Source organism: Choloepus didactylus, chromosome 1 (genome assembly GCF_015220235.1).
Source record: "Choloepus didactylus isolate mChoDid1 chromosome 1, mChoDid1.pri, whole genome shotgun sequence".
In the NCBI taxonomy this organism is placed as follows: Eukaryota; Metazoa; Chordata; class Mammalia; order Pilosa; family Megalonychidae; genus Choloepus; species Choloepus didactylus.
This window is the reverse complement of record NC_051307.1, coordinates 214,323,882-214,337,392: the sequence shown is the minus strand read 5'-3', so window position 1 is coordinate 214,337,392 and position 13,511 is coordinate 214,323,882. Positions and strand designations below refer to the sequence as shown.

At 37.7% G+C, this 13,511-nt stretch overlaps 1 protein-coding gene across 10 annotated transcripts in view; it reads left to right on the top strand.

The window, feature by feature from the left end:
* The window catches only part of FHIT (fragile histidine triad diadenosine triphosphatase), a 1,654,094-nt gene that overhangs the window by 681,586 nt on the left and 958,997 nt on the right, over nucleotides 1–13,511 (top strand). The window contains exon 1 of one of the 10 annotated variants that reach the window (XM_037799442.1): nucleotides 4,636–4,671. The exons of 7 other annotated variants lie outside the window; for them this stretch is intronic. In XM_037799442.1, coding sequence (XP_037655370.1) covers nucleotides 4,665–4,671 — 7 coding nt within the window. In that variant the 5' untranslated portion in view covers nucleotides 4,636–4,664. Of the gene's footprint in view, nucleotides 1–4,635; nucleotides 4,676–13,511 lie in introns of those variants that run through there. 2 more of the 10 variants (XM_037799373.1, XM_037799434.1) reach the window with 2 other exon arrangements.

The following is a 13,511-nucleotide window of genomic DNA, read 5'->3' as shown; positions in this document are numbered from 1 at the left end:
TGACATTTTGATATTCTTGACTCTTAATACTCTAAATGGCAGTGAGGGTAATAGAGTCAACCTTATAAACCAGGGATTTGAAATTGCTTTTTCCTTCTATGCCAAGTACATTTGGTTGCGTGCAGTTACCTGAGATTCTGTATTGAGAGGCATTTGAATGCTGTGTCTAGACAGAGTGGGAAAAGATACCATGATTGATTAAAAATGTCCAGTATAGCATGAGGAGGTGGGAGGGGTGGTCTCTGTGCCATACATATGTTTACCTAGTCTTCAAGTTTTGTAAGAACATTTGGTATTCTTCATAGATAGATATTTTATAGACTTAACCAGCTAGAGAGGCATGAGGCATGGTGTCCCTTCTTTCAGAATGTTTGAAACTTTATGACCCTTTAGCCCCATCCCAATTCATTTTCTTCAGCCTTGGCACAGATGACCTGGCTTTAAGAAGGGCATGAATGTTAATAATCATCAGAATATATATTACTCCTATATCAAAAATTAACCAAAAGCCAAGTATTTTTTTACTGCTATTGCAAGGGACAGTTTCTGACAGTAGTATCAGAAACTTGTGTGTGTGTTTTGTTTGTTTCAGCAAGGTCAACTATTTTTGATGGGATAATCCAGTCAGTGAACTGAAGAAGGTGAGGAGACTTCTTTGTCTTCTATAATAGAGATATTTTTTTCTGTGATGATGGATGTATATACCACCATAGAGTCTTAGAGCTGGAAGGGAATTTAGATAGCTCCCATTCACATGGTTCAGAGAATGAAGATCAGAGAATATGTGACTTATTCTGGCTTTCATTTAGTTCTTGACTCATCTTCCTTTTAAATAAAGTGTTAGTCCTCTGTTTGCCCCTCTCTATGGCCCATGGAGAGCCCTGCCAGGTTGCTACATAGTGGGAGAGCCCTAGGTTTGGGTGTGGAGCCAGGACAGACAGGTGTAATTTTGGAGACAGTTCCATGGGTGAGAGTCATAAGGTAGAGCAGGTGGGGGCTAGGTGTCATGGAGCTCCTCCCAAGAGCTTTTAAGCCTCGTGGAGCAGGAACAGGGATGGTCTCAGGACCCTACAGCAGGAGCAAAGTAAAGGGGCCCTACCTGACTATCTAGACCAGAGATGGAGTGTCCCTCATGGTTACTGCACATATACAGGTTGCTTTCATTGATCACTGTCACTGTGGTGTGAGTGTACAGCCAGTTTAAAGGTGAGGACAAGAATGAAACCAAACTACTGGAAAATTTATTCTCTGGAGGCGTCTTTTAGCTGCTTTATCCCTGATAGATGGACTCAGTTGTTCAGTGACTGGGGTAGTGGTAATCAGATAGGTGGATCTCTGTACCTGATCCAGTAGAAGCCTGACAGTTAGGAGATCTGTGTCCTACTATATGTAAAAATTCTTCAAGAATGGGCAAATACTCTGTAAATGGGAGGTGTTACTCCAATGGCTCCTTCAAAGAGAGAGAAGCAAAACTCTCCAGACTGACAAAGGAAAAGGGCATTGTGGTCCTGCATAGTTGAATTGTCAGGGGAAAAGGCAAAGAGAGCTCCTGGCAAATTACCTTTTAAAGATATGTAGCACTCTAAAAGAGCAGCCTCAAGGTGTTTTGATTTTCTTTTTAATATTTTTTTGAAGTTTGCCGTAGTTATCTGAGCCCTTTCAGGCAGATACTCTGTGGGTCCTTAATTATTTTTCATGTTGATTTTGTGGCTGTCCCTAATAGTTCTCTCAAGAAACTGAAATAAGATCAAGTTGTTCAAATACTTACATAGGACTTGGGAACCTGTTATATCCATGTTCAGAGTCTTCTAAAATACTAAGATTTTATTAATCCTACTATGTCTCATTCTCCAGAGAATTGTGTGAAAACTCTAGAATGGAATTATATTTGGGGTGATCAAGTCAGACTCTTTTTTTATGCATGAATTTGTTGCTTTGTTTCTACTTCTGTATACATTTATTCCTTAGACTTAAACCCCAATATAATTAATTGATAGAAACAATGTCAGCAATTGAAGTGCTGTATAAATCTTTAAATGAATACAAGGTATTTGGCCGATTAAGGTGAGTACATCTAGAATCTTATTGCGTAACCTATACTTAGCAATAAATAGACGTTTCTAACAGTTCTCACTATGCAAGTGTACAACAATGCTTTAATACAAACAAATTACGAGAGGAGTAGAAGTGACTATAGTTTTGACACAAGTAGAATAAAATTCATATGCATAAATATAATAAAAATAATCATGCATTTTATTTATTTGTATGGTGTCTAGCTAAGCTGCATTTTAGCTGCTTTGTAATAAAATTAAACAGCCGATTAAATACCGATTAGCTGGTTAGAGACAGATCAGATTAAAGCAACAATTAAAATCAGTGTAGAACAATGTATTGAATCAGCCTACTCTTTCTTCTGCAAATGAAGCCTTGATGGAATAAAGTTCTTTATCTTATGCATTTGCTTTGAACATGCAGCATGTTGTTGTTTTAGCAAGAACTCTGGGCTTGATACCTGGAAGATTAAAAGCCTGACCCTGCTCAGCACTTAAGAAATGAGACCTGTGAAGCACATTCCTGGTAGAGGGGCAACACAAAGAAGGATACAAAGTGGAAATGAGTGGACGTGCCTTTGATGTGGGGCACAGTGCTGCCTATGTGAGCTGAGTGAAAGGGATCAGAAAAACTGCTTTTCCACAGAAAGCAAGGGCAGTTGAACTCAATGCAGAAGGGAATGCGGAGCCATAGGCAGTACCAGAATAAAAGCAATGCTGGTGGATTTGTTGGATTACCAATGATGCCTTCCATCAACGGGAAAGGCTTGAATTCTTACACCCTTATTTGCTTTTGAGGAGACTTGGAAAGTACAGGGTCTAGTCATGCATCAATCCCCAAAGTGACAGGAAAGTCACCCAAGTGTCAAGTATACAGTTTTTGCCATATCTATGTATCACCTATATGTGGCATTAATATATTTAATATTTCTTTGAATCAACTCACTTTTAAAACGTATATATATATATATATATATATATATTATTAAATTCAGTTTTATTGAAATACATTGACACACCATACAATCATCCATGGTATACAATCCACTGTCCACAGTACGATAACATAGTTATGCGTTCATCACCACAATCTATCTCTGAACATTTTCCTTACATCAGAAAGAACCAGAACAAGAATAAAAAATAAAAGTGAAAAAAGAACACCCAAATCAATCCCCCATCCCACCCCATTTGTCCTTTAGTTTTTATCCCCATTTTTCTACTCATCCATACACTAGATAAAGGGGGGTGTGATCCACAAGGTCTTCACAATCACACTGTCACCCCTTGTAATCTACATTATTATATAATTGTCTTCAGGAGTCCAGACTGCTGGGTTGGAGTTTGGTAGTTTCGGGTATTTACTTTTAGCTATTCCAATACATTAAAGCCTAAGAGGTGTTATCTATATAGTGCATAAGAATGTCCACCAGAGTGACCTCTCGACTCCATTTGAAATCTCTCAGCCACTGAAACTATTTTGTCTCATTTTGCATCCCCCTTTTGGTCAAGAAGATACTCTCAGTCCCACGATACCAGGTCCACATTCATCCCCGGGAGTCATATTCTGCATTGCCAGGGAGATTTACATCCCTGGGAGTCGGGTCCCACGAAGTGGGGAGGGCAGCGAGTTCACCTGTCGAGATGGCTCAGAGAGAGAGAGAGGGCCACATCTGAGCAACAAAGAGGTACTCAGGGGGAGACTCTTAGGCACCATTACATGCAAGTTTAGACTCTCCTTTGTGGTAATGAACTTCATCAGGGCAAGTCCCATGCTTGAGGGCTCAGCACATCAAACCACCAGTCCCAATGTTTGTGACAACATCAACACCAGTCCAGGTGAGGATGTCCAACACATCTGAACCTTCCCCCAGATCCTTGGGGCTGGGGAGGGGGAGGTTGTAAATATATTTTTTATTATTTGCCCAAATTACTCTGGGATGTGTCACTATTTCACTCCAGCCTATACTAACCTACCGTATCTCACTTCCTATTTAAAGTTCCATGCAATTGTGGTGTTTGAACAAATCGACTGTAGAGTTGTACAGTAAAACATGAATATATTTTTAAAGGAAATGTTTTGCTATCATTTTAAATGGGGCACCATGTCATCTACCATGAAGAGAAGGGAAACACAAAAACACTCAGTGAAAGTTAATTATCACCATTTAATTCAAGGTGGATGCTGATTCCTGACCATGGCTCTGAACTGGAGCCTATCCTTCTTTTTGTTAAAAGGGTTGATTCACAAATGTTAGACAGCTGTTTCAGACACATGGCACCACACTGTGACTTTCTCCTTCATATAATCAGAAGGACTGTGCAGGAATTTTTAAAAAATAACTTTCTCATTGCCTGATTTACTGTTATGTAATAGCCACCTCCGTGCAACGCCCCCAGTCCTCACCTGTGTGTCACTAGTAGCATGGGCCCCTCCTGTGGGAACTGATTGTTCAACAGCAGGAGCTCTAGGCTGGTGGTAGGAGAATGAAGATTCTGTTTAAAATCAGCTGTTCACTCATTGTATCGTGTCTAGCTTCTGCCTTCTCTTAGTCAGGTCATAGGAACATTTTAAAGAAGACGTAAGAAAGTACCTGTTACCTGCCAGAGATGCTGGGTGGGTGAGTCTCTTTAATTCTTAAGGTCGATATCAGGGTATCTAGTCCCTTGCCCTTCTTCCCTTTACTCTCAGGAGCGAGCCTGCCTGCAGGGGTCCCAATACTGCTCTCCCCTCCAGAGGTAAGCTCACACCTGGCAGGAGTGGGTCCAGATTTTTTAAGGGGTAAAGGCAGATAAGATGACCAACTCTTATCATGTTATCTACTCCTATTGTCAGTCAGGATATTTTTCACATTTATAGTGCATCAAAACAAAACAAAAAAACCTCTAAAAATCATCTGGAGAAAATTTCAGCAGAAACAGGAAAAATATTTTCAATCTCTTGGAGGCTTTCCCTAGATGAATTTGTGCCATCCTAGGCTCTGCTCCAGAGGTCAAGGGATTGTATTTACCAAATTTCATTAGTTCCAAGATACTGAATTATAACATATACCAACAATTTAATAATAGCTTTTGGGGAATTTTTTAAAAAAAACTCCTACATTAAATATTCACACCAATTGAAAATTAACCCTTATTTTTAAAACATTATAAAACATTAAATTATAGAGAAAAATGATTATCTTAGAACAAAAGCACACTATTACTTTTATGCCACAGTTTTCAGTACTTTAGCATCATGTCATTCCTTTAGAGTCTTGTCCATTCAGACATCACCCAAATATTATTCTTTATTCTCTGTTTGTATTATTCTGAATCACAAAACCAAAGAAGGATGTGCATCAATTGGGATTTATTCTTTTTTTGTGTTACCTTTCTCTCCCCACCCCCCTTCTTGTTCCCTAAAACATACCTGGGTTGTGTTGTTGGGATGAAGTATGAGCTTACAAATATTGTTATGATGATACTGGGCCTGGTTTCTATCTGTCCAAGCCCCCTTTCTTCTAGGGGTGGGGGGTGGGGGATCAGCACAGGAAGTCAAAAGAAAGCTCAGTCGCTCTTTGGTTTATGTGGGTGTTTGGACTTTTGTACCTATGAGGAACCCCAGTGTGCTGGGCTGAACCTTTGGTGAACTCTTGTACCTGAGTTAAAGTAGCTTCAATGGCCTAGATCCAGAGCATTCTACCTATTTCTCTTCAGCCCTAATTGCCATATGTCACTGTAGCAGTGTGAGGGGAGGTCAATACAAAACACCTATAGCACTAGAGGAAATAGAGGCAGAGAGCGAGAGAGGAGATGTTTGCCTGAGGTTGGTGCTGACCCAGGTTACTGGCCCCAGGCCTGCTCAGGCTAGGACATCCTTGCTGGGAGAGATGGGGGGCACTGGAAATGAAGAGCACTGAGAGAGAGAAAGAGGGAGATGGAGAGATCAAGAGATTAAAGGAAGTGGGAGTTAGAAAGGCAGAGTGTGAGTCTTATCCTCTGCGTGAGTGGATAAGAGGGAAAGTGGGCCATGTTTTATTGTCTTTAGCACCTCTGAAAACTCAATCACTGGGAAACTGACTCTAATTTTAGAGCTCTATTCCCACCACCCTCAGAATGGGAGAATTACATGTCCTTAAAACGCACTCACCCTGGGAAGTTTTAAAGGGGGTGGGAGCAGAAGAAGGGGAAAGTTTGAGTTGAGGTGAATAAGCTGCTCATGTATTAGACAAGAAGTGTAAAAGGAACTAGGCATTGTTTTCTGTCCATTCTATTTCCTCTGGTTTTCAAGAAACTCAGATTTGTGGCCCATTGCTTAAGAATACGTGTGTATATTATTTGTATGTATACATATATATTTTATGTATATAAACTAATGTTTTTATAACCTAGTGAAATGAGTAGACAACCATAAATTTGTAATTTTTGTAGTAAATTGAATAGTAGAATGAGAAGGGGGAGGAGTGAGTGGATTGTTTGAAAATGTTGGTGACTTGATGTTTATCAGACATGTGGTTTGGGAAATTGCTATCCTAGCAATGTACTCAGTGCCCAGTGAATGTTCAACACCTCTACTATCTTAAAAATAATCAATCTCTATCATTCTGATGAGTTTCTCTGAAAATAATCACCAATTATCCCAACCTCAGTAGAGAAGATAATATACTTTTAATTGGGGGCAGACTGGAGAGGAATAAAACACACTTGGTAGATAGATAGTATAAAAGTCTTCTGTAAAAAAGAATTCTACCATTCACCAACCCTTGCAGACAATAAACATAAAAGTGCCCTTTTCCAAAGAGACCCGCTGAGGGAGTGATTTCTGACTTCCCTGGGATCACATGAAGATGATTAAGATAGCCGCCACCAATTCAAGTTTTCTGTTTCTGTGGAAACACCACTGATGAGCATCATTTCACTGGAAAATAAGACATGAGTGGGTTCCAACCTGTGGAAGGGATGACTTAGTTTTTGTGATGAGGCTATTGGTGATTATTTACTCTCCTTAGAAAATAAAGTGGCTGTCCTATAGAAGAGAGAGTAAGATGTATTCTTTCAAGCTTCTGAGGACATTCCCTAGTAATGTAGATACTGATTTTAGCTCAAATTAACAACTTTGCAGCAAATGAAGAGGTCCACCATTGGACAGCAGTCCCACAAAGTAATGATATTCTCCTTAGTGGTATGTTCAAGCAGAATTAGAATTCTTTGGAAGGAAGTAATGGAGACTAATTCAGGCTAACATAGATAAAAAAAAAAAAAAAAGGAATTGAAAGAAGTTAACAGAATCATGATGGAGGCAGGAGGACCAGCCTTGGGAACAGGAAAAGCATAAAGATGGAGTCTCCTTGTGAATTGAGGTGCCACTATAGCAATGAATGAATGTTTGGGTAGCATGTCACCCTACTTAGGATTCAAAGTCCTTGAAGAGAAGGTCCAGTTGTGTTTGAGTCATATGCTCATCCCTTGTTCATACAGGGTAGGGAAAGAGGAGAATCTATCAGAGACTTCCAGGGATCCCTTCAAAATTCTGTAGTGGAATTTACTGTCCTATTAAGACTGCATACATTAGGGGAAAATTCCTGAAAAGGCAATCAGGATACAGTTACAAAGGGAAATAGGGACCAAAATTAACAACTGATATTTACTGTGGAAGGTGGCTAAACATACATTAGGAACATTAGAAAAGAGGATTCCTGATTGGACATTGAGTTAAATGCACAGACTTCCTTGGCCCCTGCTTGCTGTAGTACATATGTATGGATGAGAAAAATATCACCCCTGAGAGATTAGGGCTTTGGCCTCTTTAAAGGTAGATGGATAGACATTCTAATAAAGGCAGTTTAGGATGGTGTCTAGGATTGGTTTCCCTTTGGAGGTTTTTTATCTGGGTAGAGCAATCAAATACTGTTTCATATAGAAAATTCACATGCCCAAAGTCTGGGAATTCCTATCACTTTCTCTTTCTTCCTCTCCCATCCATCCCCTGACTGTCTAAATCCTGCTTCAGAAAACCTCCTCAAAACTCCCATATGCAAAAATAAGCACCTCTTTGCTGTATTCTCAAACCTCCAGCATAGCATAGAACAAAATAGTATATCTGTGGTTTGTGTCTACCACTGAAGTGAGAGCTCCTTGATACAGAGAACTACTCTTTTCTTGCTGTAGTTTTAACACACGGCCCAGGGACAAGTAGATAAATGAATGAGTGAATGAATAAATGAAGGAAAGAATGGAATGACCAAATTAAAACAAAAAGGAGTATTGAGCCCTTGCAGGGTTGGGTTTTTGTACTGGCACCTGCTCTTACTGCTTTCTGAAAAATACCCTGATCCATATGCTTCTTGGTCCTAAGCAATGTGAATATTTGATCTCCTGGTATCTGTCAGGGAGAACCTTTCTCTGGGAAGCTGAAAGCATTTTACTCTATTGATTTGTTCTCACCAGAGTTGAGCTGTGAGTGGTAAGTAGGCATTTATTTCTATTATGACTGTCAATAGTATGATTTCAAATCCCTTTTATCACTGTAGTTTGAAGGAATCGCACTTTCATTTACCAAGTCAGCTCTAGAACCAAACCAAACCAACTCATATTAAGCTGTAGCCTGAGCTTTTAATTTATGGGTATTATTATTGGGGTACAATCATCTTTCTTTCTTATTTAGAATGTGTGTATGTATGTGTTTGATACTGAATCCTCAAATTCAGTCATAAACAATGGTATATACACAAACATAAAAATCTTAATAAAATAATTAGACTGTTTTAGGGAGAAAGGAAAATCCCAGCAAACAAAGGAATTTGAGTGAAGTCAGAAGGCTGTTTCAAATTAATCTTAGGCAGATTATTTAACCTCTCAGTGCTGTTCTTCCCTGTAAATTGCAAATCTATGGTATAGAGATAATAATAATAGAATGCATGCACAACACAAAGAGTGAACCCTAAGGTAAACCATGGACTATAGTTAATAGTACAATTATAATATGTTCTTTCATCATTTGTAATAAATGTACCATGCTAATGCAAGGTGTTACTAATAGGGCAGTATGGGGGAACTCTGTAGTTTATGTATGATCTTTCTGTAAACCTACAACTCTAATAAAATAAAATAAAATTAAGTTAAACTAAATTAAATTAAAATAATAGAATGCAATCCATAGGGTTGTTATGAGGATTAAAGGAATTTACTGACTCTTGGTTTACTCCCACTCTGTATAGATCCAGGCCTCCTGAGCAATAGTAGGGGGAAGGGAGGGAGATAAGCAGAGATCTCTTCAAACCCATGGCTAATCACATAGGACACCAAGAGTGTGACCTCCTTGTTTCCCACTTCATGATATTTCCTACATAGAGGAGAAACTGATAAGTGGAACAGAAGGATATGCAACCACATAATTTGTTACCTATACTGACTTGGTTGGAGCTGTCAGGAGAAGCATTAATCCGAATAGAAATATTCTTGAGCATACGATTTGAATCCAACCCTTTCACACTTAAACCAGATCCTACCCTTCAAGACTTAATTATTTGTAACAAAAATAACGTATCAAGTTCCTCCCAGTTCTTCTCCCAAAATAGAATTGGGCTCCATATGTTGACCCAACTCTAATTATTGTTTATTTTATTTGCATATTATTTTATCTTATTATAATGGTTGAAGTCCTGTTTCCAGGACAACCAAAATTTGACAGATATCTTTATATCTACTTGGTCAGAGTCCTACTGTGGTCTTGATTCCCCACACTTCTGTGCTTAGAAATATACAACTAGTTCCATGTCAGCTTTCTTTCTTTTTATTATTTTCTTATATAAGGTCAGTCTTATATTTTTTCTCCAAATATGCTAATGTAATCCATGTATTTCCAAAAAAGGCAACTTTATTTGCTTTCTCTGTGGACTCCCATTACAATAAGTCCTTCCCACTGAAGAATGTTAATACATGCAAATCACTTGGCACAGTACCTGCACACAGTAGGCACTCAATCCGAGCTACTATTCCTTTCATCATCATCATCATCATCATTCCTATTAACACCTTAGAGTTATAGATATTATAGTGAAGATTCGATGATAAAATTCCTTTAAAGTATGTAGCATTTCGGCTGTCACATAGCAGACACTCAATGAATGTTAGGTATTGCTAATTAAGAGAACTGAAATTAGAGAATTATTTAAGAAAATGAAGCATAGCCCCTTCCAAGATTATTGCCTTGGACACATTCTTCTCATTCACGTATACAATTCCCTTCAAATGCATTTTACTATGAGGATGGCTTTTCAGCATCCTCCTCCAGGGATTTCAAGATGTTTGGTCATTGAAAAAGAGTTCCTTATACTCAGTTGCTAAATTAGAAAAGCAGTGTCATATTTTATGTATTCAGTTTAGGTTGATGATTGTATGTCTTTACAAGTGATTTGTGCTTATGATTTTAAAATGTAAGCAATACAGAACATTATAAAGAAAGCAATGCATTACTCAAAATCTTACCCTCTCTTCCCTTCCTCCCATTAGCATCCACTGTGAACATTTGAAGAGCATCATTTTAAATGTCTTAGTACAATGTACAGATAGAACAGAAAAAACATGATAGATAGTAAAAAAATAAAATTATGAGAATGGAACTAACCCAGAGACCATAATATACATGCTTTATAAATAAAAGTAGTAAATTTAATTTACTTGCATTTAACAGAATTGTTGAACTTCAAATATCTATCAAAGCTATTTGTTCCTGAAAGATCTTTCTAAGATTAAGGAAAAACTGAAAGCATTAAGAACTTGGAGTCCCTATGAGTTTTTAACTACATCAATTTTAGACTTTATCAACTGCTAGGAAGGATTGCCTGATCAGTTTTCTCTCTATCCCAGCTTCCTCTCTCACTCCCTTTCAACTTTTCTTGCTCACGTTATTTTACTCTGACAGCTATATAACATTCTCAATCTGTCCTGCAACTGCAATTTCCCCAATTGTTTAGCCCTAGTTCTATTTTCATTTAGATTCAGCACTCACTAGTCCTTTTATCATGGTTTGTACATTCCCGGATTATTTCTTTTTACTTATGTCTTTGTTGTGTACCTTTCATCATCAAGAATATTTTTTCCCCAAGAAAGGCTCATAAGGCCCATGAGGGTTATATTCTCCAAGATTTTTCATTTTTGGGAATATCTACCTATTGCCTTTATACTTCAGTAACAACTTGGCTGATATGACTTTCTTGGGTCACCTTCTTTCCCTTGGATGTTTGAAGAATTTGGTGCATGGTCCTCAGAGATTCCACGTTTCAGTGGAAAGTGTGAAGTAAGGAGATTCTTTTACTTTTTTTTTTCTTTCCTAATGTAGATAACTTGCTTTTTTCTTCTTGGATGCCTAAATAACTGGTTTTATCCTTGAAGTGTAATAAGTTAATTAGGATGTCTAAATGTTGATTGCTATATATTTTTCTCAATATGATATATCATTTCCATCTGTGGATTCAGTTCTTCATTCACTTTAGGGAAATGTCTTTGAAAAATCAGAATTTTTCTGGTCTAATTCAATTATTTCAGGGATACTGATTTTTCTTTTCTTGGATTCCATTATTTTCCAAATTAATGCTCTGCTTTCTGTTTACTTTAACAATTTTCTTGCCTTTTTCTTACACATTCATTAAATTTATTTTGAACTTTTCTATCCTGCTGTTAATTTGCTTTTTAACTGACCTTTTCTATTTCTGCTTTTAATTTTTTTATTAGCTCTTTAGTGTGCATGCTGTTTCTCAGAATGTTTCCTTGATTTTAGAATTATCTGTTGTAACTTCTAGTTGTTTTATCTTTTCATCTTTGAGCTTTTATTGCATTCTTATTTTTATTAATTTCTTTAACAATATAAAGGACGTATGGGGAATCTGTTTCAGTTGCTTCAGTTTTATTTTTTTTGAACTGGATTATATTTTTAAAACATTTATTGTGGATGGATATATATATACACACACACACACACACATAAATGCATATATATACACAACACATTCATATTACCATTTTAATCACTTTCAGGTATATAATTCAATAGTGTTCCTTGTATTTACAATGTTGTGCTATCATCATCACAATCCATTTTCCATCACACCCAACAGAAACTCTGAATCTCTGAAGCCCCTTTCTCTACCTCTACTCCTGACCCTGTAATCTACTTTGCATCTCTATAAATTTGCATAATCTAGTTATTTCACATAAGTGAGAAATTACAGTATTTGCTCTTTTGTGTCTGACATTTTGTTCAAGATGCTGTCTTCCTAGTACATCCATGTTGTAGCAAGTATTAGAACTTCTTTTCTTTGGACGGCTGAAAAACATTGCGTGGTATGTATATATGAAATTTTGTTTATCAGTTCATCTGTTGAAGGACATGTGTTTTTTCCACCTTTTGGCTGTTGTGAATAATGCTGCTGTTAACATTAGAGCATAGTGTTCCATCTGATTTCCTGCTTTCAGTTGTTTTGGGTATAAACATAGAAGTAAAACTGCCAGGTCATATACTAATTCTATTATTAACTTTTTCTGAGGAACTGTTTTCCACGTAGGTGTACCATTTTAAATTCCCACTAAAAATGTGTGAGGGCTATTATTTATCTGCATCCCTGTCAACATATTATTTTCTATTTTTTTTAACAATAACCATTTTAACAGATATGAAGTAAAGCGGTATCTCATTGTGTGTATGTTTTACTTGTGAAACGATCCTTTACTGAAATATCTTCCTTTGTATTTCTTAACTAGCTGGACATTCCACTGTACCTCCAGTAATAACATCTATGATGTCATGAGGGTGCAGCCATCAACACTGCAGTCCACAGACTGTGGAATCCCCAGAATCTCTTTAATGGTTCCAGAGAGTTCTGTGGCTACAGATTGGTGCCACATTTGTTGGGCAATGCTGACAATCTCATCAAAAGTCATATTTCCATTGTACTTCATGTTTTCTTGCTTCTTTTTGACTTTGGGAGGTTCTTTGAGGACTTTGATGATCAGGGTGGAGGCAGAAGTTACCACATCAGTCTGGACCTATCTGTTCTGAATGGTCTGTTTCACTGTAATCCTTAGACCCTTCCATCACCAACCATTTTTAGAGAAGGACCAGGGGGCTGATCATGGGGGTCAGGGCAGTCACAGCACCAGCTTCCCTACTGATACACATAGGTGGCTTTGACCTTCTTGGAGTCGAACTTGGGTGGCATGGTGAAGGTGGGTGTGTCAGATGAACCTGGATGCTGGACTACCGAAAAAAGTTGCATGTTGGCCTCATCATGGCTGAAACACCTCATTGTCACTTTGAGGTGCATTTCCACAATGGCTGATGATGTTGAGCATCTTTTCATGTTCTTTTTAGCCATTTGTATATCTCCTTTGGAAAAATGTCTATGAAAGTTCTCTGCCCATTTTAAAATTAGGTATTTATCTTACTGTTTTTGAGTTGTAGGAGGTTGTGTTTTTCTT